This window comes from Larus michahellis, chromosome 6, assembly GCF_964199755.1.
Source record: "Larus michahellis chromosome 6, bLarMic1.1, whole genome shotgun sequence".
Classification (NCBI taxonomy): Eukaryota; Metazoa; Chordata; class Aves; order Charadriiformes; family Laridae; genus Larus; species Larus michahellis.
The window spans coordinates 52,529,155-52,557,003 of record NC_133901.1 but is presented as its reverse complement, the minus strand read 5'-3'; the positions used below and the strand labels follow the sequence as shown (position 1 = coordinate 52,557,003).

Genomic DNA, 27,849 nt, shown 5'->3' with positions numbered 1-27,849 from the left:
CCATGGATTTCATTCTGTTTCAGAGATCAAGTCGTGATCTGAAGCAGTCAAAACAACTGGAGAAAAATAAATTAGCAGACCTTAGTGACACAGAAGAGAAATTAACTGACTAGGGGAGGAAGGAAAAAAAAAAATGGACTCTTCTTTTGGAAGACTGCACAGAATTTGACCTCTTGTATACAGAGACCACAAACGCAAAGCTCAGCTTCACTAAAATGCAGGTCACAATTCCAGAGTCATCAACATTTTCAGTTTAGGCTATGGTACTGCAGAAAAGGAATAATTCAGGGGTTCAGAAGCAGGTGTCTCTGTACTGAACTCAGAATATCTCTGCAAATACTGAGAAAGTTTATAGCACTTCCTTCAGAAATGCCATCAGAGCATCTTCCTTTTTAGTTACTGTTACACTCTTAGTCTTTGTGTTCTCTAGCTTGTAGCCTTCCTGAATAGCATTATGATCTTATTTTTGACTATGAAATAGTTCCTTGTCACTAAAAGACATTTGATCAAGACAGAAACTAATCATGTGCCTAAATATTTGGTTACAAATCTTGTTCCACAATGCACTATAATTGACTGTCTGTGTAAATCCACCACAAGCAGGTCCCAGTAGCTTCCAGATATGGGTAGACCTTAGGAAAAAGAAACTGTTTCAGGTGAGTTTGGAGGTAAACTACAAAATAACTGGTGTTGTAACAGAAAAATTGTCAACCTAGCTCTAGTAAGCACTTGATCAAAATCCCACTGCCTAAAGATAATGAGGGAAGAGGTATCCCTTGTTCTCAAACCAAGGTATTTTGGATATTCAAGTTCAGAAGCTCTGAACTTATATGTACAACATCTTCCTGGGCTTCACAAGAACATTAATTCAGCTACAATCCAATCTTGTGCGTGATCCTGGGCAGCCTGTTGGAACCTGTGTCTTATCTGATGTGGACCACAAGACCTCAACAAGAGCTGCATGTTTTCTGGTGGTCTAGAAAGGAGAAAGCGGGACAGATGCAGCTCAAATCATGCAGAACCCTCTTACCTTTTCCCAAGTAGGTGTAAGTGCCTTATGGGCTTAGTGACACCTTTAGTCTATTTGCACAGTGACATTAGTAGCTTTGGCTGTTAAACTGTTGTATAAAGTAAGATACTGTGGGTCCTCTTCCAAGAGGACATGTGTCAGGCAATTAAAAAAAAAAAAGCATAGCCAACCTGGTTTTACCTCAAACCAGGATGCTGATGAAGGAGAAAGGGAAGCAGAGGTGCAATAAAACACTGGGGTGTAATTCCTAGGGTCCTGTGTTTCTTAACGGAGAACATGTGGTCAAGGCTGATGGAAGCTGAGGTTCACCTTGCCCCTGCAGACAGCAAGACCAGGCCCTGCTGACAAGTTGTGAGCTTATTCCATAATTTGAAATGAGGACCTATGGAAGCTCTGACACACTCTTTCTGTTAGGGGAAATAGTGCGTGGAGACATAGAATGCTCATAGCCACTTGTGCAAAGAGGCAACTGAACAAATGTACCCAAAAAGATTATGAGGGAGCACCCCAAGAAAGAGCTTATACCAGCACGTGTGTCCCTCTCAGTTATTGTTTGTGGATTTGCTAAACTTATTCCCTGTTTGAGCCCAGTCTGTCTACTCACAGTCCTGCCTTTGGCCAGTGTAATAACCTGAATTTCTTAAGTGTTAATCTGAATAAAACACCCTTTCTCTTACCCAAACCCCAGGTTGAGGACTGGGTCTGCTGTGCTGTGGGTATAATGGAAGTACAGTGCTGGGTCTAACTGGGCAGCTCATAGGTTGGGCAGGCTCCAGGGAACTGCGTAGGATAAAAGATCATCATATAAGACACTGTCCTAGGAAAGAGAATGTTCATTCAAACTTCAGAGAGATTTTTAAGTTGCTTTTCATTTCTTTCCCATGTGTTTTCGGAACGTTAACTCTTTAGGTTTCCATTCTCAAAGAAGAAAATAAGTTACATGGATTTCTGATGCTTAATCTAATTTTATTTTAGCTTTAAGATACAGCTGTGCACAGATAAGAGAATATGCTCCCTGGCAGTGAAGTGTGACCGGAGAAGAATTTAAGCCTCCTCAGTAGCTGCTACTTTTAAAATGCTGTCTTTAATTTCTGCTCTCAAGGAAAGAACAAGTCAGTTCTTTCTTCATGGGGAAGGAGAAGGCAGAGAAACCAAGGGAGTCTGTTGTGAGTAGCTATTCAGTTTTATTATGTGTTAGGTTTTATGAGTAGATTTCACTCAACAGCTGCATTTTTTTTGGTGTTTTTGGATTTGAGAGAGAGAGAGAACACCCTTAAAACAAAAAAAAAAAAAAAAAAAAAAAAGGAAAGGAAAGGAGGAAATATGTCCCAAATCCACAATCCTGTTAGCCCACCCACCCGTGGACTGGGCATTCTTTTGAGGAATCATGTTTCTCCACTACTTTATAAGTGCAGGTCTCCTTGTCAAAGATCTTTACGCACTTCTTTTCATCATAGCCAACTGGTGTCGCAAAGCTGTCAGTGGAAAAAGAAAGACAAGGAGGTGATGAGATCAAGAGGTAAACAGCTTCCATTTGAGATGGTATCTACACTTTTAATAGGAAGAAGCTATACTGAAGAGGTGTTCAGGAGCAGAAAAGGGAACTCACACAAAGCCCCAGCTCAAAAGTTACTTAGCCTGCTGTTTAAGCAGGATTAGGGCAGAGTTGTTGTTTACTGATCTGATTTACACCTAACGGGCATTTGTTGTATTTATTTCCTATTCAAATACCATTTATTTTTCTCTTCAACCATAATATGTAACAAGAATTGCATGAGAGGTTTGGTGTCGCTACAGTAGAAATTACAGACAGGCCAGAGTATCTTGAGCTGCTTCTCAGAGTGAAGAGGGACTATGCGTGGCTGTGGGGAGAAGTGGATTAGGAGCAGTAGAAAGTTCTTAATTAACTGTGTGTTCTCTCTTGAATCAGTATCTTGCCTGAAATTATAGCCCTAAGAAGAATTAAGTCCTTTTTATAAATCAGGAATATTTGTCAGAGGAACTTCTTGCACGTTCAGTGATGATGGTGTTGGGTTAATGCATAGCTTTGTGATATGAAGTGAGTGAGAGAAGGTTCATGGTCATTTCTCAGCAACCCCTGTGTGAACAGAAGTGCTTTGTGCTGTATTGCGGCAGCAGAGGATAAACCTCCACTGCTGCTCTGAACTCACCTGGAGCAGCATTGAATTCCGTCCCTGTAACAGGAACAATCATGGCAGTCTTCTGTCCTCCACTTGGAACTAAATTCATGCACCTTTCCATTTGAGTCAAGGCAGCCTGAAAACATATGCACAATGCTATCACTGGTGCAAAACAGGTGGGATCGTTTTTGGCTTTTTACTTTAACATCCCTATCTGCAAACACGGAGGGTCCTCAGCAGAGCAGGACTGCTACTATTCTAACGAATGGAGAAGGGTATCCTGGGTCCCCCTTTTTCCTGTGGTTCTTGGCAGTGTCCGGTTTCCTGGAGTAGCTCATCTTTAAGTACAGGAATGGCAACACCCAGCAGAAATGAAACTAGGAATGGACCTGGTCAGAATTAAGAAAAGGCTTTGACTTCCTCCCTCATTAACACAGAATCACAGAATGGTAGGGGTTGGAAGGGACCTCTGGAAATCATCTAGTCCAACCCCCCTGCCAAAGCAGGTTCGCCTAGAGCAGGTTGCACAGGAACGCGTCCAGGTGCGTTTTGAATGTCTCCAGAGACGGAGACTCCCCCACCTCTCTGGGCAGCCTGTTCCAGTGCTCTGCCACCCTTGAAGTAAAGAATTTCCTCCTCAAGTTGAGATAGAACTTCCCATGTTCAAGTTTGTGCCCATCACCTCTTGTCCTGTCACCGGGCACCACTGAAAAGAGCCTGGCCCCATCCTCTTGACACTGTCCTTGAAGTATTTCTAAGCATAGATAAGATTCTCCCTCAGACTTCTATTGTCCAGACTGAAAAGACCCAGGTCCCTCAGCCTTTCTTCATAAGACAGATGTTCCAGTCCCGTAATCATCTTGGTAGCCCTTTGCTGTACCCTCTCCAACAGTTCCCTGTCCTTGAACGGGGGAGCCCAGCACTGGACACAGTACTCCAGGTGTGGCCTCACCAGGGCAGAGTAGAGGGGGAGGATGACCTCCCTTGATCTGCTTACCACACTCTTCTTGTTGCACCCCAGGATGCCATTGGCCTTCTTGGACACAAGGGCACATTGTTGGCTCATGGTCATCCTGCTGTCCACCAGGACTCCCAGGTCTCTTTCCACAGAGCTGTTCTCCAGCAGGTCATCCCCTAACCTGTACTGGTGCATGGAGTTATTCCTCCCCAACACCAACTACTATTGACTCCTCATTTAAAGCAAGACTAAATCTGCCCATAAAACTTTTCCCAATCCTAAAGCACATATTGGATATAAAGTTCCTGTCCAACAGTTACTGAATAGGCTTCTTAATATGAGTGATCTGGAAAGCAGGACTTTATTGAGACAGAACAAGACAGAGTGGAGAATTTGGGGGTTCTAGGTGTCTTTGCCTATAAATATGTTCTGTTTCTTTGGCAATGCTAACTAATTTTTCTAGTAGTAGCACTAGCTTTCCCAGAAAATGGTCTATTTTGGGGCACTCAGTTTATTTTGCCTGCTGGCACACATCAACTCTTCTTGTGTCCAAATAATTGCATGTTTCTTTTGAGTGCTTATTTTCCTTCAGCTCCACTCATCTGTAGACTGATAGACTAGCTGTGTTCAGGAAGAGCAGTCCCAGACTCAAGGGAAGTAGCCATTCTGTTCTTAAGAACTTTCCTTCGGATAGGAAAAGAACAAATGAGTAAATTGATCAGTGTGCTGAACACTTGCCAATCTGTTTCCTGCTTTATATTGACCATACACACCCTTCACCTCCCTTCTCTGTATTTCTAATTATGTTGCTATAATGAAAACATGAGTTGTTACTTCATGCAGCTGGATAAACTAAGCCTATGCTACTTCCCTGGACAAAAATTAATTTTTAATTTGTCCTGTGTGATGCTCCTCAGATAAACTCTTCTTTTTTATAATGTATTATAAATTCCCTGCTCTCCACACCCCTTTTCCCCTCAATTTCCTAGTGGTTTCTCTCCACTCTTTCCACTTATTTCTAAATTATGACAAATTGCGCTGAATGGACAAATCAAAACAGGCAGTGATTGTGCTGATGTCTGTCAAGTTGAGGACAGTTGACTTCTTACCTACGATCACACCACCAGATATCCCCGGCCTCAGTGACTCACGGAAGCAATAACCATTGGACAGTGTCACGCTAATGGCAAGAACAAGAAGGCAGGCCAAGATGGTTTTCTGAACAAGAAAGCAGAATTAATATGAATACTTAAGTAACTATTAAGATGTCTTGACAATAAATGCTACTATTAGAAATAGGAAAATAGATTGTGGTTTCAAATCAAAATCCAATTGTCTTTTGCAGTTCAGACACTTTAACACCCAGTCAGAAGTACTGAGACATTTAGAAGAAGCAGAGGCAGAGCATCATTTGGAGATGGGAGAAAAAAAAAATCTATCTTTCCAAGCTGTTAAAATTAAGCATTACCTAATACAGGACTGATAGACTCAAACACTGTTTGTGAAAGGAGTGTGTTCTATTCCTTCCCCCTCCCCATTCATTTTTCTTGTCATTATTTTCTCCATAGGATTGGTGACCAACTGTCTCTGCTACTAACCTCATTCATACTTGTAAAACTTCTTCACTGGAGTCTGAAGAACCCACTGGATATTTCACCCTAATACTGAAGGATTAGGAACAAGCTGAAGAACTTCAGCTGAAGTTGAACCCTCAAGATTTGGCCCTGCTTTGGGCAGGAGGTGGGACCAAATGACCTGCAGGTGTCCCTTCCAAACTAGATAATTCTACATTTTATGACCTTTGTCAACAACTTTAGCTTAAATTCCTAAGCGAGTCCCTTATCCTTCAATATTATTTTGAAATGTTTGAAGGGCTTTCACTGGGGATATGAAGGTAATAAGTGCAAGAACTCTAGGGTGGAATTAGCTGTGATGAATTTAAAATCTTGGTAAGAGAGGAAAGGTAGACCAGGAATAAACAATGACATATTGTATTTGTATGTGGGGGTTTTGGGCAGGGTAGAACCGGTGACTTATAAAAAGAAGTCATATCTAAGAGCTGGGAAAAAGAAAGACTAGCATTTAATTTTGCAGATGAGAGGTTAAACCCCACAGAACTGCAACAGAGCTGCAAACGAGTAAAAATCAAAGTAATGTTTTTGAGTTTAACTAAACGTTCGGATGTTATCCAGACTTTCCACAAAACTGAAGGCCAGTTACAGGCTGAGACACAGCAGGGCTGCTTTCTGCCAGAAAAGATGTTACCTCCAAACATTACATGTGAGTGGAAACGGGTTATAATAAAAAGCTTTAGCTGGAGTCCTATTAGACATCACCTGCCGCATATATGCTGAGATCTTTTACCAAGGTCCTTACCTGCCTGTGCCTATCTGTCTGACTTTGGCTTTCGAAATACAGAATTTCTACTTTCTCCAAGTTGCTTAGATCTCTGAGTACTGAGATAAATCCAACAGAACCTGCTTTAAAATCTGTAGCAAAAAGCCATGGTCTTTTTATAGTATAAGATGTAAGGACTCACCATTGTTGCAGAATTATGAGGCTTCCAGTAAGGAGATAACCTGCAAGAAGCTCATCATCTCAGAGAACTTTTATAGAGAGGGTGTTTATGACAACAATCCTTGAGCAAACTGAACATGCCTGAATAACTCCAATGAGGTTTCTGCAAAATGACCTCATTGGGTGGACATTTTCAAAATAAGCCAATTATATACAGGGAGGTTTGGTTCTGAAAGGCACTGAGGAAACGGGTGTGGCTTTTCTGCCACACCAGATCAGGAAGGCAGTTATGGGAGGGACTTCAAAAGGAATTTCAAGCCTGTCTAAGTTTTAAAATGCACAAATTTTGAACAATCATTCAGCTTGCTTGTTCATCAGCTGAAGATAAAGAGGGCTCTCGTGGAAAAGGAGTGGTCGTTGGACGGGTTACATAAAAATTGGGGTTTCTGTGGAGGGAGGCTGGCATCTGTAGGCCCTGAGAAAAGGGTTCTAGGTAACTATTTTCTTCCTTGTTTAGTTTTTCATCATGTGGAAGACCCATATGCACAGGTTCTCTGTGAGTGGGGGAAAAATAGGTATTGTATATTTTCTTCCTTCATCCTTGTAGCTGGGGAGAAATTCTCTCTTTTCTGGAGAGGCTGTATGCGTCAGGGACAGACGCGCTTTCCAAATGCTTGGGATGGTAATTTGATAGCAAAGGAGTCAAGTACAGTCTCCTTTTCCTTAACTTTGATCTAGTTGGTTCAAATATTGCAAACTGTGTAGCCCTGGCAGGGGAAGAAATCTTGCCCTTATTATCAGGAATACAGTTTGCAATGCTTGAACTACTCTGGCCGCTTAATAGCGTTGCCTTTTTGTATGGATTTGAGAGTTGAAGTTGAACTCCAAGCTGAGGTAGTTACTCCATGTCTTCTACACAAACTCCAGAGTTGAGAACTAGCTCAGGAAGTTCACGTGAGAAAGCCGGCAGTATTGCAATGCAGGTCACGGTGAGACCGCCACCCACGGGAGCAGCCGTAGCTGGCTTTCAACTCTGTAGGTTGGGTAAATCAGCTTTTCTTCAGTTACCAAATCTTTCTTCAGGGTGGCAGAAAAGAGCTGAAGTGCTTGCAGGTATTCGTAGGTTGGATAAAGCTGCCCACAATCGGCCTATCGTTAATTAAGTTAGATTTGGCAATGCCGATGCCCTGAAGGCAGTGCCCTGAAACAGGACGTGACTGACACCGCAGCCACATGGCTCACTCCCTTGACTGGTAAACCACCAGAACATGTCAGCCCACGACCACAGGCACTGGAAATTTCTTTACTGACATCGACAGAGTTCCACTGTCCCCTTTAGATCTCTCACAAATGTATATGAAGCCAATTTAACAGCTTGTGGTTTGAGATACTGTCAGTGTTTCAGAGCATATGCACTTGTCTATTAAAGCGGGGGGGGAAGGCTCAGTAGGATAACAAAATAATACACCCTGATCCTAGGCCAAAGCTGCCTTTTGTGTCAATTGCAGTGAAGATGGAGAGAGTTCACGCTCTCCCTTCCGATGCTTTGCTCCTATACTGCCTGACTTACTTGACTTACATCTGTGAGTGGGCTAAGGATGGGCCCCAGCTTTGCATGCCTGCTCTTTGTAACCTCTAAGTGCTAAGAAGTAACTATTTCACCTTGGGTGAAAATACTGGAGGACGCACCACAGAGCCCTGTTCGAAATAATGGCTCCACCATGTCCTCAAAGGTAGTCTGGAGCAAGTATTCCATGATAGTTTGGAAGAAAAGGACCATCAAATTACGTTCCCTTAATTCTGTAAATATTACTGAAACATCTAATTTTTTTTTCTTCTTGCATGTTTTGGAGCTTGCATGCAATGTTTTTCTTGACAGACACCTGCAGCTGTTCTTGTATGTGAACAAAAGTCACCAGAGATGTAGCAATTTGTGATGCTGGTGTTCTGGAGTGAAACTTGTGGAATTTCTTACAGACAAAACCCAGTCAGCTTGCTGGTTTTGGTGCTGAGTTCTTGCAAGCAGCTTTCTTTGGAATGCAGCAGGGAGCGACTTGTCTAAGCCTGGGCAGTGTCGAGGGACAGTGGAGAAGCTTTTCATGAGAACTGTGAACTCAGGGGACCCTAACAACACGCTGTGGTGCTGAAACCACTCAGAACAGCAAACTCTATGTAGATGGTCCATTCATATATTGATTACTGAGGTCATTTGTGGCCCATATTATGTAGCGCTTCTTCTTCACTTTATTTGCGTACAGGATGATAGGTGCCTTGCTTGTGTGGGGAGCAGGTATCTCCAACAGACATTACTCTGTTTAAACCTCGCGTTGTCTTCCCAACCAGTTTATTTCTTATTAAAAAGGCTCGAAGTATATGAGTGCTCTGCCCAGTTCTGCGCCCTCTTTCCACTTATGCTGCTGAACAGAGAATCCTGTTTCTTCCTAAGGCAGGGAAAATCCTGGGGACTTTCTGGAAGTTTTACCTCACTATTTTACTTAGTCATTCTTCACCTGGGATTTCTGGTTACATCTCACTGATGACCACAGAGATAATGAGAGTAATGCAAGATTATCAGCCTTGTTTTTGCTGTACCTTTCAGTGCTAGAGAAATAAAGCATGATTTCAGAGCAGTAATGTTATTAAAAAACCCCAACATGCTAGCTAATATCTATGAAAAGCATTACTCTATGAACAACTTAAAGCTGGAAGAGATGCATTAGAATGAAAGCAGTCCAGGAATGTTGTTTCTTAACCCCACATTTCAGTACTACTCTCACATTCGTGAGAGGGATCAGCTTTCTGCAGGAGAGAGCAAGTGCAGGATTCCTTATGGAAGCTGAGTTCACGTATCCAGTCATTAAAACCAGTAGGTTGACTACCACTGCCATAGAGAGGGGGGACAGCAAGAGGAAGCATGAGGCATATCAGCTCACAGATCATAAGTAAACATAATTTTACAAATAAATTCATCTTGTCTTTAAACCAACAATGCTATGTATAATGTACCTTGATTTTACAATTGTTGAACAAAGTCTGCCACATCTGCATGTGAGAAAGGACAAGTATTTAGAGGAAAAGCTAAAGCAAACAGCACTGAAACGTGCAGTGCACTGTTCACACAGAAACATATTGTAAATGTGGTAGAAGGAAGTTTCATTTGGTGGGAACATTTTTGTTAACTCTGAGGTTCATATACCCACAAACCTCAAAGCCTGTGCCCTCAGATCTCTCCTGGTACAGGAATTAGCAAAGAATTGTATTAATTTTACAGGCAAGGGGCACAGATAGCATGAGTGATTTGTCCCAGGTAACATGTGGCATAGCAGAAATTTGAACTGAGGTCTCAATTCAAGCTGGAATGCCCAAGCTGGAGACAACAATGTCATTTCTCCCCTGATCTGAACACCCCTGTCGTCTTCCATATGCAGCAGAGTCCCCATCCCCAGGCCAAATATCAGTTTTAATTTAAGGCAATTTCAGTGGGAGGACAAACACTTCATTTTTTTCCCCCTGTTTAGTTCTGTGGGTAAGCAAAGATCCCTCTTGCTAGGGCACAAATGCGTTTTTTTTAAAAAAAAAGAAAAACACGTGGTAATCTCTCAGCTAGTCTGGAAAATCCTGTCAGGTCATGATTCCCGGATGAAGAATCAGTGCTAAGCAAGGGACAGAGGGACAGACAAGGAGATCTGAAGAACCAACCGCAAATGCCAGGCTGCATTTGCAAGGAGGAGACCTCCACCTCTGCAGTGTGGGTAGCACTGAGGAAGACAGCCACAGATACTACAGCAGCCAGGTCAGAAGTCCAGGGGCAGTAAAGCAGAATGGATAGGAGTGACAGAGCAGCTAACCAAAAGACATCTCCAATTTATGGGAAATGCAGTATTTCCTATGCTTCTGACTTTCAACTCAAGCCATGTGGTAACCAAATAGATCTTAGAAATCTTCGGTGAACCAGAAAACGACAGAAAAGTTTATTCTAGAAATGAAAAAACGCAATGATTTCAAACACAGCTTTTTATTCCAACCCTGCAGCTGTTTAAGCAAATGAAGATCATAAGTCTATGAAAAAATAGAGACTTTTGGATGGAAGCCTGACTTAAGGAGTCAGCTATAGGAAGGGTGGTGGGTGGGAGCGTTGCTGTAGTTCTTGCCAGTGGTGCCTCTGGTTTTGTGGAACTTGCATGGTGCAACAGTGGAACCTGCTCTAACCGGACTGGCATTGGAAGCCCAACTTTGGGCCTCCGGGTGGTACCAAATTTGTGCAGTCTTCCATCTTTAATGCAACCTGCATGTGCATGCACAAAATGAAAGGAGGCTTAACTTCAGTTTTATACTGAAGTTTTAGTTCAGTGACCTCTGGGCTTTTTTTTTGGGGGGGAAAGCTCAGTTAGTTGTGTGTATATCCATATACACTGCATTTCAGCTCTATTTAGGGAGCATGAACTTGTTTCCATTTTCTAAACTTGTTAGTCACCGATTCCATGAAGATAAAACTCAGTGGTTGGCTATTATTGCTGCATGGACTCAGAGCAGACTGGGGTGGGGACAGCAGCCACAGAATGCTTCAGCCAAATCCATGGCATATCTTGGCTGTTGGGACCTTTTCTTTTTTTCTTTTTTCTTTTCTTCTCTGCTATTTTCCACTGTAATGTATAAAATCCTGCTTCCTCCCCTTTCTTGTCCTACACCCTTCCTGTCTGTTCCTGATGGGCAGCAACTAGAACAGAGCAACATAAAGAGGGTTGTGGCTCTTGTCTCTGGCAGGTTTCCCCAGAATTACACCCAGGCTGTTTATTTCGTCATAACAGTATGCATGGCACAGCGGTGTCAAGAAGGAAGCCCAGGAAACACTGCTGCAAAAACCCGTCTGTGGCTACTTCTTGAGGGTATTTTAACAGTTACCAAGAGCACACTTGTGCAAGAAGAATTGCTTTCCCCCTCTTTGAGAGAGCAAACAGGAATCATAGCACCTGAAAGGGCAGAACATTCAACAGACTTTATGTAATCTTATTTTTTCCTTCACAAAATGACAGCTAGCATTTTATTTTTGTTATTCCTTCAAATGTGAAATAGGTTGCCATGGCTCTCTGATCACATACGTGTCAACAGATTGACTCTGAGTGCTGTGAAATCTTAAGAATCTGAAAGATTCTTTGGACTTATGATAAGTACGTGTTGTTTCTAAGGAGCTCTTGCATGACCTGTCTGGTGTTTCCTGCAGGGGAGAATATAAAAATGGCAAAATCTTATTCCTCAGTGTCTTGCCAAGCAAATCAAACACAAAAATATTTCATGTCTGGAGGTGTTCTGTTGGTATTTCTGAGGAAGTTATTGAAATTCGACTAGTAATCAACAAGAAGTTTCATTGCTATGAAGGATGGAAAACTGAACTGCTACCTCTCCACGTTTCTGTCCTACACAAATAACCCTTGTCTTTGCAGTACCAAATAATGACAAGTATTCAAAACCGAGGGTGAGTGATGTATCATCCTGCTTTCCTGCAGCTGAATGAAAAAAAAAAAAAAAAAGAAAAAACGAACCTCCAAATTACCTGTGGCAATGCTGTTAAGCATGTCCCCTCTCAGTAAGGAGGCTTTCCACTTTATAGCAAGAAGGAGTCAAGATTCCTGAGCTTTGTTACTAAAATTGTTTCATTTAGGGGAAAAAAAAATTAGTTTTAATAGTGCCAGCAACTCTGGCGATAGAAAACCCAATACAATCTCATGTTGAAACTAAAAGATTTTTTTTTTTTTTAATTTAAACATTTGGAGAGGATTCCTTGATCTCAGTGAAGCCTGACTATTCTCCAGAGCCTCTAGGTCAGTTCTCTCTATGTTTCCTTGGTCTGGTAAACTCACCAGAATCCATTTTCCGGCTTCTCCAGCGTCAGCTCTTGTTTGTGCTGGGCTGTTCAGATTCTGCTTCAAGTACATGTGGTGGAGGAGCTGCCCTTGCAGTGGAAGATGTGCTTCCCCACCTGCAAATAACTTCTGGAAGGTTGTGCTAATTGCATTGATCAAATGTGCTGTTTCTTCCCAGTCCCATAGCCTTAATGAATATATTAAGCACGAGCTCCAAAGCCTGTGCTAGATTTCCTGTTTCAGTCACTCATGCTTTTACTGGTGCTGCCAGCAAATCAGAAATCTTCTTGCACTGCAAAAATCATCTTCATCTGTAAAAAAATTGGCACCTAGATTCTACAGAACACTTGTGACTCTAGGAAATAATGACTCCTAATTATAAATAAATAAATAAAGGTACAAATAAGGTAATAAGTAGAACTGAATTCTATTTAAATTAAAAGTGAACTAAGTATCTGCAAATCACGTGAAATATGAAGTCTTACTGAGGAACTACCAATATTAAGAAATGAATGTAACCATCTAAGATAATAAGCTAACTTTCATAACTTTCAGAAGAAAAATGTAGCCTTAATTTGTAAGACTATGACGGGGCAAAACTTGGAATAACAAAATCATTCCAATACCACCTGGCACAGTCCCAGACTATACAACAAACTGCATGTTAATCCTGATGTGTGCAGTTCTCAGTGGTTTGAATTAAAAAATAATCCATGAGCAGTTTCCAAGTCACTTTTGTTAGCAATAAAAATGTTTATTTTTAAAACTGAGATTTCAAAAACAAATGTTAAAACTGATTTTTCTCAAGAATCAGTTCTGTGAGCTATTTAGGTGGGAACTCTTTGGATCTCCATGCTCAAAATATTGCTTCCCCTAAGAAGCTGCAGCTATTTGTTCTGTAAATGAGAACATTCCTTCAAGTACCAGTTGAGGCTGTGTTCTGTGTAATTTTGACAGGAGCTGGCAGAAAAGGGGGAAAGTCATTCAGGACAAATTTCAAAACTGTTCCTCTCCTGCAGGATATGAAAACTCTTTGGAGAAAAATTACCTTAAGACTTTAATCAACATGCGAACACCCATTTCCACATGTTGCTGTTTAGGGCAAATTTGAGGAATGACATGGTTAAATCAGTGAATGAAAGTCAGATTTTTAAAAAGACATATGCAAGCATTTGTACTGAAAAAAGCTGAACTTACTCTAATTCTGGCCCCTCACATTTTTTCAGCCTGGCAGGAAACAATGGTACAGAAACATGGAGTTATTGACTGATATCTGGTCTGTGGTGTGGAGAACTTTAAAAGGCTAAGAATGTAATGCCAGTGCTTACAAAATACTTGGATTTTTTTCCCAAAAGGAGTCATCTTAAGTGAAGCCGTAAGAAAGTTTTAAACAATTGTTCATAGGCAAATTACCAAAAACAAAGCCAGAGAAAACATACCACTTTAAATCCCTCTGATTTTACTGATGGCTCACAGAGCCTGAGATGGGTCATCTTGAGAAGCAAGTACCTCTGCTGAATATAGGCTGACAATTGATTTTGGGCCAAGGGAGGACCCCTGCCCTAAGAAGGTGTAACCTTGTACTTTTACAAGACAACAGACTTGTTGTTGATTATGGAGCATCATTAAACAGTCCACTTGTCCTGGAAGGTGTGTTTCTTTTCAAACCATGCAACGGTTAAGTGCAGACTGTTGTGGGTCTTTAATACTCAATTCTGGAGCCAGGCGGCCACGTAGAAGCAGCATTTCATAGGGTGTTGTTGCCTGGTCTCCTATACGTGGGCAGATTTAGGATATTACCAGTTGCCAAGTGGGAGATTTGGTTTTGAGCCCCGTCACTGGCTGGACTTCTCTCCCAAGCAAATGTGGGGAATTTTTATACTGAAGAGACAGAAGGCATCCGCCTTTTGTAAGTACCTCAAGTTCTGCTGCCACGAGGAATCATGTTGCCAGGAGCTGATCTAGATCTCTTTTTCTGTGTGGGCAAGAACCACTAATGCAGTGCAACTGCACTAATGTGCAGACTTTCAGGAGCAGGGCTTGGAGGAGCACACCTGGCAGCAGGTCAGAGAGGGTAATGGAGAGAAACAGTCACTGCTATTGGGTGATGCTGTTGCTGAAAAGAAGGAGCTAAAAAAAAAGATGAGGATGATGATCTTTCATCCTCACTGTTTTTCAGAGGTCACAGGTGTTAGCAACCTGGGTCTTGCGGAAATTCCTGCAGCAGTTTGGGTGTGCCCTGAGTGGGAGCCACTGTACGGCATGTCCCAAACAGTGCATCTCGTCCAAATGATAATGGATTTTGACACCTGGTGAGCTAAAATGTCTGCTCTGACTCTTGGCTAGAACACAATCTGCAAAGCATGAGAGTGGCTTGGGCCAGGGTACTGGTGCGTGGCATGTTGGATTAGTGAGGCGAATGCATTCCTTTCTCAAATAAGGTGACATTGCCTCATGTTATTACATTAAATGAACCATCATTATGAAGTGTTTCTGGATGTTTCATCTGGATTTATTGCAATCAAAAAAGTTCAGTGATACCAATGCAAGTAATGACAAAAGTGAGACGTTGAATCTGATTATGCGTCTTGTATACTGAATTAGAACAATTGGGAGATTAGAAGTGAGCTGCTGAAGTACCCTCTCTTTCAAGATCTCCCAGGTCTTTGAGCTTCTCTGTGATGGCAAAGCATCTGTAGGCAGGGGAGGAGTTCCACAGTGCAGAGAGATTCAGTGCAGATGGGTTGCTAGCCCCTACGAGAATAGACAAAACACTCCTTTGAGGGGTCGCTCTTCTGCACCACGTCATAGTCACAGCTTTTCTGGTTGAAAACGACTTTACAGTTCTCTTTGTCATAACCAGTAGGAGTATGAAAGCTGTCATTGGCAAAAAGAAAGAAAATGTTAGATTGAGAGCAATAAAAGACTCAATACTTCAGTGATGCAGTGATTATAGCTTAAACTAATGCTGAGCGAGATAGCTCTGAAACTATGGCTAAGGCCAGCCTAGCTAGCTTGAGTGCCAGACAGCTACGGCTTCCAGGGCCTCAAATGATGCCTTGCTGCGTTGCGCTGTGTAGATGTACCAGTCTGGTCAGCACTAGCATGGGGATTTCTAGCACAGCACTCTACAGTGTGACATAAGCATGGTTGTGGGATGTTTCATTTCTTTTCCATTAATTTTTCACTATTGCCGTTTTGCTTAGAATGTGGTAGCTGTTTCCTGATAGAGTGTCACCTGAGCAAAGGCAATGATCATAATTAAGCCATTTTGGCCTTTTTAGAAGGTGAGATAAGAGGAAGGGAGGACTCTTCAGAGCAGGGCCTTGTCACTCTAGGGTCAGCATATTCACTGGAGAAAAGCACCTCTGGAAAGGGATTCAGATCATCATAAGCCCTTTAGAGGAGCTTCACTGAAGTCCCTTGTGGAATGAATTCCCTCCTACCCCTCTTTCCCTGCTAAGGAAAGACTTAACTGCAGCGTTAGAGGGGTTCACCAGTTCCTCAAAATTAAAGGCAAGCACCAACTGGATGTGTCTGGAAGGGCCTGTGTCTACTCCCAGTCAGCAGAAAGTGAGGTAAGGTGAACACAGCCAAGGATCCAAATGATCAAGAACTATATGTGACTTGCTCTAGGTCTGGGTGAGGAAAGGCTCTTTTGTGCCCTTAGAAACTCATTTATCCCCAGCAAATGGAAAGCTGTGGTCTTTCTATTAACGATGATGCTAGCAAGAAGTTCAAACTTACAGGGAGCAGCAGTGCATTGCATCTGGTCTGCAGCTGCATCTGAAGCAACTTTCTGTCCTCGCAATCTCTCCAAAGGGGTAAAGTTTTCCATCCATGATACAGCCTGCATAAGACGGCAAAATAAATCACGATCTTTAAGCCTCCACATAAAGGCTGAAAAGTTTAAAAATTGTTTCAAGTATTCTGAAAATGTTTTTCTTGTCAATAGTAAAGTAGAAGTTATTTTGTTCTCTGGGTTATTACCCAGATTATTTTGAGAGCCTGCGCTCGTTTCTTCTTCACTTGTTAGAGAAAGTTTCAGTACGAAAGAGAGTAACCAAACATCCAGGTCTGCCACCTGGCACCAGACTTTATTCAGAAATACTCTCAACTCCTGCATCAGCTCCATGTGCTGGAATAGCAATAGCAACCTACCACTAATAGCAGTAATATTGCTGCAACTGTACCCAGTCCAGGGGAAGACTTTGTTTTCCCCTAGTTTTGTTAACTTGGTGCTGGCACCCCCTATTCATGTCTTTCTGACGTCTCCCCCCTCCCTTGTATTTTGAGCCCTTCCTGGAAGCTCCACACAGAGCTGAGCTGCCACAGAACAATCATGTAATCTTCCCTGTTCTTACCTTTGATGGCCTCCCCTGGCTTGTTCTTTTCAGAAAAGCAGTATGCATCACCCAGTTTCACTATGATGCCCGTTGCAACCAGGAAAGCCAGAAACTTCTTCTGTAAAAGAGACACAGAGACCACGGCATGAATTTAATTCCACTTTGATTATCTTTATTTCCAAAACTGAAGTCACTGAACCTGAAGCAAAAATTAGAAATAACCTTATGTGTACATGACAATATTGGAAAAGGGCACTCCAGATACTTCACTGCATTGATGACCTTTTCCTTTAGGGGGGAAGATATAAAATGATATGACATAAATGTGTCAGCAACACCCTGCCACAATCCAATCTCTAGAAATCACAAAAAAGCTTCAACAGTATTATACACTTGAAAGCCCTGTAAGACTCTTATTAGTGTTTTATTTATTGCCTTTGAGTCAGATTTAGCTGTCTTGCCAGCAAATCACTGTCTGCATAGCATCCCATTGCGTCACTTTTGGGTACAGCAATTTCTCCAAATTTGGCAGTGGAGTAGAGATCTTAGACCTAATTATATTCCAGTAAGTTTTTGAAATAGGTGGCTGTGTCATGGTTTAACCCCAGCCAGCAACTGAGCACCACGCAGCCACTTGCTCACCCTCCCCAGTGGGATGGGGGAGACAAATGGAAGATTTAAAGTGTGAAAACTTGTGGGCTGAGATAAAGACAGTTTAATAGGTAAAGCAAAAGCCACGCACACAAGCAAGGCAAAACAAGGAATTCACTGTTTCCCATCAGCAGGCAGGTGTTCAGCCATCTCCAGGAGAGCAGGGCTCCATCACACATAATGGTTACTTGGGAAGACAAATGACGTAACTCTGAACATCCCCCTCTTCTTCTTCCCCCAGCTTTATACGCTGAGCATGACATCATATGGTATGGAATATCCCTTTGGGTCAGTTGGCTCAGCTGGCCCAGCTCCCTGTGCACCCCCAGCCTCCTCATTGGCAGGACAGTACGAGAAACTGAAAAGTCCTTGGCTCTGTGTAAGAACTGCTCAGCAATAATGAAAACATCTCTATATTATCAACAGTGTTTTCAGCACAAATCCAAAATATAGCCCCATACTAGCTGCTATGAAGAAAATTTACTCTGTCCCAGCCAAAACCAGCACAGTGTCTGGGTAGAGAAGAGAGACACAAATAAGTGTCCTAGGGCAAAATTCCAGTGCTGTACATTCTGCTTAGCAGCGCACGAGCTGTCATTTGTCAAACCATGCACACACAGGTCTGGATGTGTGACAGTACACCCTTCCTTTTGTCTGGAGGTGGCAACAGCCAAACATCTGTAAGAGCTCTTCAGAGATGTCCACTGGGACCTTCTGAACAACCAGGACGTTTTTGAAAAAGCCTGGATAACTTTGTAATGGCAGTTATACTGGGGTAGAGGAACTGGAGAAGCATGAGAGAGCACAGGGTTATTTTGATGGGTTGTTCAAGCTGGATAACTTAAGGCAAAAGTTCAGGAATGGCCAGAGACTGAGAAGCAATGGAGAAAGTTGTTTACCTTTTCTTGATAGCACTTGCAGATTAACATGAAAGGATTGTAAAATGAGTAGATCTTTCCAAGTTACTGTTCTGAACTTCAGAGGCTGTTGCTACCTGAAACAGCAGTGAGAGGCTTTGTTTTTAGGCAGCTCTGCTGTCTGCCTTGGGTTATTTGAATCATGAACATCAAAAGACACTGAAAGGTCCCTGAACTTTAGGCAGATGGTGAGCCAAGGGGAATCTCCTCTGTCTGCTGTGGAAAAAACCTTGTGATTTTAATCCTTGATGAGCTGCTTTCTCACAGGGGTGGGGGACATCTATGGTGTAGTGAAAAAGGGGAGGAGTGGTCTGGGAAGGGTGTAATGCTTAATTTCCATAGCAGTTCTGTGATTTGGAGTTCGTGAGGCTTTGGGTTAGAATAGAGCCAGTTGCACCATATCCAGAATGATAGAAGTTAAGAAGAAGGACTGAAACAAACTGTGCTATTCTATGGTGCCTGGCTGTCCTGGTTTCAGCTGGGATAGAGTTAATTTTCTTTCTAGCAGCTGCTGTGTTTTGGATTTAGTATGAGAATAATGCTGATAATGCATATTGTTTTAGTTGTTGCTAAGTGATGTTTATATTAGTTAAGGACTTTTTCAGCTTCCCATAGAAGATGAGAGGGAGCACAGACAGGACAAACTGGTCAAAGGAATATTCCATACCACAGACATCATGCTCAGTATATAAATGGGAGTTGGCCACGGGGGCAGGAATCTGCGATCACTGCTTGGGATGGGCTGGGCAACTGATCATTGTGTGGTGAAAGTGACTTGTGTTATATCACTTAATTTTGTATATTCTTTTACCATTGTAATTATTATTATTATCCTTTTACGTTATTGTTCTATTAAATTGTCTTTTTCTCAACCCACAAGTTTTTTGTTTGTTTGCTTTTTTCTCCCCTCCTTTTTGCCCTCTTATCCCTACCTTACCGGAGGAAAGAGGGGAAGCAGGAGTGAGTGAGCAGCTGTGTGGTCCTAGTTGCTGGCTGGGGTTAAAACATGACACTGGCCAGAGGAAAATTGTCTAAGCAATTCCTCTTCCATAAAGTTGTAGGATGTAACATTGCAGCTGGTCTCTGCTGAGGCTCCGTGTGCATTTGGCATGGATCTGTGGGTTTATCTTATTGCTTGCTGTTCATTACTCATCTCTCTTGAGTTTGGTGGTGGCTTTCCCCCAAACTGGTTCAGGTGTTTGCAACAGCACAGGCCAGTTCTACCAGAGATCTTACTGCTGTGACTCACGTCTTTATAGAAAAGACTAAAACGCTTCTTTTGCTGTGCTGCCTGTCTTCTGTGAATGTTTTATCCTTTGTTTGCTCCAACATTTGTCCTTATCTTGCTATTTCTAGAAATGCTAGTCAGATGAACTTGGGCATGCTCCTCTTTCTATAGACCAAAGTTCTGGACCTGCCACTGAATCTGTACAGAAACAGAAGGGGAAGTCTCTGGTGTCTAATCACTGTCTGAACTGGCTTTACGCTGAGACAACCAAAGGATATGTCAGGTTAGCAACAGTTGGTTAGCAGTAAAGGGATGCCACCAGCCACCACTGGATTTAATGGCCTTTGAAAGTGGGTGAATTAATGTGGAATAAGATACCAGACCTTTTTGTTCAACTAAGTCTTGTCTGAGTATAGACAAGCCCTCAGGAAAGCTTAGGCACTGAAAGAAATAGATGATAATTTCTCCCTTTATTTATGAATATTACAGAAACAAATGTCTCTTCCGTAAAACTTATGCCATTCCTGAGATTCTCATCAAAAGTAGTAATTGATGTCTGTACCTTTGGGGATTATATGAGCATAAATTAGAGGAAAACTGGGCCATAGGGCTTTGTCTATCTATTTAACATTACCTAACTGTTGATTCAGATTCTGCAAACACATTTGGAGACTTGAAAAGCTGGAACAGGGCACAACTTAATAGATCAAAAGAGAAATGCAGACAAAACCCACTGTGTATTAAATTTTTCATTGTAAAGGGACTATATTTTAAACAGTTTCACATCTATAGGTTTTAAAAACGTGGTCCTTAATGTTTACAAAATTATGAATATTTTCACAAACTTTTCTGAGAAAAGGATAACAGCAAGTGAAAGACAAGAGATATACGTGTACAGTTTCTTGCAAAGAATTACAAAACAAAGAACAAAATTCACAGTAATCTTCACAAAGGTGTCTGTCTTACTTCCTTTGCATCTTGCATTTTTTAATAGAATATATCCACGTTTAAAAATGTGTAACTACATGATTCTCTTAAATATCTTTCTTTTGCGGTTTTAAAGCAAATAGCTATCTGTAGCTTCAGTATCAAACCTCTAAACCTTTGACTTACCATTGTGGAATGTTTGGCTTCCAAAGAGCTCCAAGTCTGCAGAAGAACTCTGTAAGTGCTTTATGTGGAATCTGACAGCAAATATTTTATGGTGCCTTTATGTTGAGCAATTCAAGTCTAGGGAAAACTCTAGCTTACTCAACTCACATGCAGTTATGTTGAAATTTCTGAAGAAATCACTGAAATTTCGCCAGCTGGCAATAAGAAAATGTTTGATTCTGCAGAGCACTGACCTGAGTAAAAGGTTGAACCTGGAACTTTGTATTCCTCGGAAGCATTATGATTATGAATGCCTTTCTGATGAAATACAAGTATTCTTAGCTAAGCTGTAGGCGTTGTTGTATGGTTAGGTGATTTTTAGCTGTGGCAGGAATGCATGCTGACCATTTCTGCTATCAGTGGGCTGGAAAATGATTAGAGTAAGAAACTAGGTATTAATAGCTTAGGGAGATTTTGCTAGATCTTTACATACTTATGTTTAATGCTGCGGTGTGCACTGTAAGACAACTGAAGGTACTTGGCTGTTACCAGTATTAAAACCCCTTAATAGTCAGATTAATATTCAGTCAAAGCTGGATCACATTACAACATTTCTTTCTCCTCAACTAAAATAAGGATTTTCCCTCAAATCAAAAGTCTGCTGTTGCTCCTGTGGGACTGTTCAGGCTTTGACCCAAATAACTGCAATAGAGTATATCAACATTTTTATAAGTGCAAAATACTTTCATAAGCAGCAATAAATTTCAGAGTGCTAATCAAATACCCTGCTTTCTCTTGCTCCTGCAACCTCTTTTTAGAATGAAATAAGAGACTTTGGCCCTACCTATGTTTCAAAGAGAAATACTTTGTTACAGACCATGGCAAACAATTTGAAACTTGTTCCTGTGGGAGATTTATCAACAGCTACAGGAAATTTGGCATATGATTTTAAGATTACATTTAGAAACTTCGGACAAATAAACACAGTAAAATTTGGCTGTACTACAAGATAAATAATTTGGGGCTTTTTTTTTTTTTTTAGAGTAAATTAAACACAGAGTTGTAAATGTTTTGGAATGGTGGAATGGCAGTGAGAAAAGTTGTCACGCATTTCCTCCTATGCACTATGTATTTCTGAGTACTAATAATGACAACTCATTTGGGGTTTGGGTATATTCAATCCAAAGAATTCAGCAGGAGAAAAAAAAATAAAAATAAGTACATCACATGACATAATTCCATTACCTTCTTGGAGGAAATGCTGAAGTCGAGGTCTGTGCAGGTTTGATATTCCTTTAGTAAGAAATACATAATTCATGTAAAGTTACTAAATATTCAGTTTTACAGACTGTACACCTGACTTTTTGTTGTTGTTGTTCTTATATAATCACTCCATGTTTTAAAACTTCATTTCATGAAAATCATGTGTATATTATTGAGAAAATTCAATAAATCTCCTTTCTCATCCTTTGCTTCTGGCATACTAGATAATAGTACTTTATCATCAAAATCTTCCTCTTGTCTGTGCTTACACAGGGTCAAGTCAGCTTCTAACTTCTCTCATGTGAGTACAGTGGTTTTGGTCTTCAGTTGTGTAGCACAGATTTCCTTTCATTCTTGTAACCCATTTCTGAACAGTGTCCAGTCTGACAGTATCTCATTTCAAATCTGAGTATAGAACGTAGTAAGTGTTGTGGAAATGACCCCAGATACATGAAGGACACAATGCCTTTCCTGTATATACATTCGGGGGTCACATCTGCTGTATTAAGCAGCGTATTGTACTAGATACAAAACATTTGCTTTCCATCTCTAAATTCTTGTCAGGGGCACTGTTCTTAATACAGATTTTTATATTTTACAGAGTTTTAAAAAAACTCCATTCCTACAAAATTATTAAAAATCTCCAAAGCACGTATTAAGTAAGCACAGTTTATTGCACCACCAAGACGACCAGACTAGTAATCATTTGTCACATTAAGCATTGTTTACAAACTCTATCAGCAATGATTTTATATTTTCTCCCAGATCACTTGATACAAGGATTTCATACAAGTGTAGAGAAACTATAGAGGATGTGCACCAACTGGCTTGCACCAATTTCACCACATTCCGTTCCCTTCACCTACCATGTCCAGGCTTTGCTATCCCCAGGTCACCCTGGGCCTGACAGAAAATGTTATGCCAGTCCTTTTGTGGTTTTCCATAGAAAGCTCAAAGGAAGACTGCTTTTGCTTCCAAAGCACTTGTTAGCCAGAACACCTTATTCTTCTGCCAATGAGTTCTTGATAAAGATGCTGGAGCCCTGCCAGCTGCCCTGCTGATTGTCTGCTGGTAGGCTGACTCTCCTCTGAGTGCCTTTGAACCTCCTGCCTCAGGACATTCAGATCTTGCTTCAAAATAACTTAGTCTCTTCCTAAAGTCTTAGATCTGGATACATCTCCAGTGAGTTGCTCTTTTAATACAGTTTTTTCAAGAATGATTTCTTCCATAGCACAGCACTAATTCATTTTTCAGCAGTTGCCATATAGCATGAAGAGAGACAAAAGCACCTGAAAAGCCCTCCCATGAAAAGTATAGCATCCTTGTGATCAGCTCAGGCATTTCTGATAATTTTCAATATTCCTATGAATTTAATAGCTGGGTTACGAAAACACACAGCGTTGATGGTCTGCCTTTTTTGAATGCAAGACTACTAAAGGCTGTTTTTAAGGCTTTGTTGGTAGGACAGTTGTTAAGGATTTCATACTTAGACCTTTCCTAGTTTCTCAGTCAAATGCTGTTAAACGTGTCTAGTCTCTTTCAGCTTCTAAGGAAGAGTTTTCTCTGAAGTGTTGACATCTGGAGAAATCTCTGAAAAGGTTATCCTGTTCAGTTATTCTGGTAGTATTTTTGTAGTGGCTAGAAGTACTTTTTTAGGACCTTTTAAAAGGCAGGTTGATTTAGGGTGATGGAAAAGAAGGTGATGCCATTTACTCTTCTCCTGTCCCCACAATCCTGCTTCATGACCCACCAGCAATTTGCAGCTCAAGGTAATCTTTTGTTACCAGGCTGTTTGTCAAGTGCGTTTTTAGAGCTGGAGAGAGAAAGAAAAGACTCGTTCCCCTGGTTTCACTTCCAGGCTATTTGAAAATCATCTGGTTAAATTGATGTAAAACCTAGCAGGTGCTCTTCCTTTATTTTAAGCATAGTAAACTTTATATCGATTTACACTTAGCAATAGGTTTAAGTAGTAGTTTGGTAGTAGTAGTTTAAGTAAGTTCCCTCTCAGCTAAAGAAAAACTGCTAGAGAGATTCATTTTAAGTGCAACTAAATGTTTTTGCTCTGGCTTAAATAAACTAATTTAAATTCATAATTGTTACGCAACTCTAGGGTATAAAAAAGAGTTCAGAATAATGTCCTTGGAGAGAAACACCATATTATAATCTGCTAAACTAGATTTGTCACTGTTGTAGTAAGGAGAGGCCACTTCTGTGTATCAGGATTGATGTATAGTCTGCAGCAGCAGTCCTGCAGCAGCAATTAAAGTCACTATCTTTTAATAGCTTTAGAGGCAATGTTGTTCTTATGGAAATGAATCCTTCGAGCGGGAATAAGTATACACAGGACCTAGCAAGAATTCTTTGCTATGACTCTAGAACTGCCCTGCAGCTTTATTCCCTTTGTAGCTGCCTTCAGCTATTCATCTATGTATAATTCTGATGTCTTCAGTTTCACATAAAAAGGAATATGCTTCTCCTTCCTTTTTAAATGTATGGGTCACGTTCAACCACACCACGGCTCAAACACATCAAGCTGAGTGGTGTGGTTGCTACTCTAGAGGGAAGGGGTACCATCCAGAGAGACCTTCACAGGCTAGAGAGGTAGGCCTGTGCAAACCTCATGAAGTTAAACAAGGTGAAGTGTAAGGCCCTGCATCTGGTTTGGGACAGTCTCAAACATGGATACAGGCTGGGCAATGAGTGGATTGAGAGCAGCCCTGTGGAGAAGAACTTGGGGATATTTGTGGATGAAAAACTGAATATGAGCTGGCAATGTACACTAGCATCCCAGAAAGCCAACTGCATCCTGGGCTGCATCAAAAAAAGCAGGTTGAGGGAGGTGATTCTCTTCCTCTACTCTGCTCTGGTGAGACCCCACCTCAAGTACTGTGTCCAGCTCTGGGGCCCCCAACATAAGAAGGACATGTACCTGTTGGAATGAGTCCAGAGGATGGCCACAAAGGCAGTAAGTGGGCTGGAGCACCTCCCCTACAAGGACAGGCTGAGAGAGTTGGGGTTGTTCAGCCTGGAGAAGAGAAGGCTCCATGGAGTCCTTATAGCAGCCTTCTCATACTTAAAGGGGTCCTAGAGGAAAGACGGGGAGGGACTCTTTTATCAGGGAGTGTAGTGATAGCACGAGGGGTAACAGTTCTAAACTGAAAGAGGGTAGATTTAGATTAGATATTAGGAAAAAAATCTTTACTCTGAGGGTGGTGAGACACTGGAACAGGTTGCCCAGAGGAATTGTGGATCCCTGGAGGTGTTCAAGGCCAGGTTGGACAAGGATTTGAGCAATCTTACCTAGTGGAAGGTATCCCTGCACGTAGCAGGGGGGTTGGAACCAGATGATCTTTAAGGTCCCTTACAACCCAAACTATTTTACATTCTTACTTTCCATCAAAAAAGCTTTCCCTTTCAGATCCTGCACAGCCACAGGGCAGATATCCTCATGGTGGATTAATACTCGATGAGAGAACAAGTATTGTGCAAGGTTCACTGCTGATTCCATAGAACATACATATATCATGCAGGTAAATATTTGCACATAAGTCACACAGATAACTAAAGCTCATATACATTGAAAATATAATTTTTAGCTTTAATAGGTTCAAAGTCTACTGAGGAAAGTTGGAAGACTCCCATTAACTTCTTCAGCCTTCAGATTAGATCTTGAGGCTTGAATCAAGCAAAACACTTAAATACATCCTTAGCTTTAGCCATGTGGGTAGTTCCATTGTTGCCAGCGGAGCCACTCCTTGTTCTCAGGCACCAGCTCGGTGAAAGGCTTTGCTGGATCTAACCTGGAACGTAAGTTCACAATCATCCTGGCTCTGTGTTGCTTTATCAACTATGATATATCAATTGATATAAGAAGTTTAACTTCTTGAGCTGTTTACAAAAGTGGGACTGTAGCACTATTTCACTAGTCCTGCAAGTTTCTTATTTCAAAGTTTCGCTAAAGACTGAAGTGAAAACCGTGAGACTGTGATTCAGGAGCTTTTTTATTTTTTTATTCTGATACTGATTTTATGCATGACTTTGGGTGGTTTGCTTAAGTATGCCAGAGATTTCAAGTTTCAGACCTTATTACCTGACTGCAGAGGACCACAGAAGCCAAAGAGAGAACCCCAGTCAGCTTCCCCCGTTCCTCACACACTAGGCATTCCTACCCCACACCAAGGGGTAGGGGCTCTTCTCCAAGACCATGATTTTACCGTGAGAGATGAACTTTTGGTATCAAAGAAGGATCAAACCCATATGGGGGAAACCATGAGCCAATGAAGTAATGTGTATCCAAGTCCAGCTTCCTTTAAAGCAACCAGAGCAGTCTTGCTCTGAATTTTTTTTTTCCTCCTTTAGGATTTCTAGTTACCTGAACTAAGTTTTTCAGCTTGGTTACTTTTTTACTTTTTGCATAACAATTTATTGCAGTAAGTCATTTGACTCAGTACATGGCAGCAAGGTCTTTTAGGTGATGTGGGTTATCAGAGTCTGCTTACTTCTGACACACAGGTTGCAATTAATTATTTTAAAGGAAAGCTGATTTTGAATTCACTCAAATGAATAAATACGCTGGTAGGCAAGTGGTGTGTTCTGTCATTGCATTAACGAGCAATGAATCCCATGCAGGAAGGGAAGTACCTCTGGGGGCTTCAGGCTCCTGTGCTTGTCCAGTGACAGCACATGTGTACTTATTTCTAGCTATAACACTCCTTTCTACACTGTGCACCAGAAACTGAGGCATCTTCAAGCCCTGACTTCACTCATCACCCCCACGTCCTTCTGCAGCCTGCAGATAACGCAGGTGCTGGGTCTCTTTCTTGGAGGCTGGGGAGTTCTGGTAATTGCAGGGCTTGGATAACCAGACCTCTCTGTATCTGTACCAAGCCATACAACACAACCCGTACGTGAGAATGAGGAGTGGCAAGGAAAATGAAGAACAATGTACAAACTGTGTTTGGGTTCTTTCTTGTGTGATATCGAAGCTTATCTTTTAATTGTAACTTGACATTTTCTTTTGTTTGCATCCTGTTCTAAAGTTATAAAAACATATTTACTTTCTGTTAGCTATTGGGAAAGCTGGCTGTTGTATGCTCTTTCGTTTTTTACCTTGTAAATATTTGTGAGTTTAATCAAGTGCTGTGTCTGCTTAAGCTTTTGTTAGCGCTTCCAGGGCACGGCAACAGAAAGCAGTCCTTCCGACAAAGTTTTTACCCACAGGAAAAAAAATTACCCAGGCTAGCTGTATGGCATATCATTACACAGACTATCAAGAAGAGAGAGTTATATTTAAATTTAGATTGAATGTCATATCAAGACTTTAAGTCTTTGTCCACTGTAAACTGTAATTTTTTCACAGACAAATGCTAATGGGAATTTAGTAGCCACTTCACACAAACAGTTTTAAAAAAATAAGTAAAAGAGAAAAAAACATATCCCCTTAATAATCCCATGTGAATAAAGAATATTTCTTGTTATTTAATAATCTGTGTACGTGTGTTAGAAATCATTCTGCTTTTAACAGAGTTGCATATGGATTATCGGTGAATGGGTATAGCACACACAATACCTTTCTTACAGCTGGCCATGTTGTTTACAGGGATATTTTCTGGACAAAACAATCTACTACTTGGTTTGAGAGTAGTCAAGATTCACTCCAAATGAAAATGTTTCCTGTCAGCTCCGCAGAAGTCTTGAAGAGACAGTAAGCTGTGATCATATATAACAAATGCGCAATAGTGGCCTCCAAATTACTTACAAGGTTGTATCATCTTGTCTTTAGCCTTCTACAGCCATTCTACAGCTGCTAAAAGTTCTGTGCAGTCCTATGGGCCTGTGGAAATTA

The 27,849-nt window shown here is 41.3% G+C and overlaps 1 protein-coding gene across 2 annotated transcripts; it reads right to left on the bottom strand.

Annotated features, from left to right (window-relative positions):
- Positions 1-14,995: 14,995 nt before the first annotated feature.
- On the bottom strand, positions 14,996-20,867 carry MSMB (microseminoprotein beta). Of its 2 annotated transcripts, XM_074591798.1 has the most exons (5): positions 20,763-20,811; positions 18,404-18,498; positions 16,872-16,971; positions 16,255-16,357; positions 14,996-15,384 (listed from the first exon to the last, which is right to left on the bottom strand). In XM_074591798.1, the coding sequence occupies exons 2-5, from the start codon at positions 18,431-18,433 to the stop codon at positions 15,255-15,257; spliced, it is 363 nt and encodes a 120-aa protein (XP_074447899.1). In that variant the 5' UTR covers positions 18,434-18,498; positions 20,763-20,811; the 3' UTR covers positions 14,996-15,254. The 2 variants fall into 2 exon arrangements, with proteins under 2 accessions (XP_074447899.1, XP_074447900.1); XM_074591799.1 differs by lacking the exon at positions 18,404-18,498 and having other exon boundaries at positions 20,763-20,867.
- Positions 20,868-27,849: the final 6,982 nt, after the last annotated feature.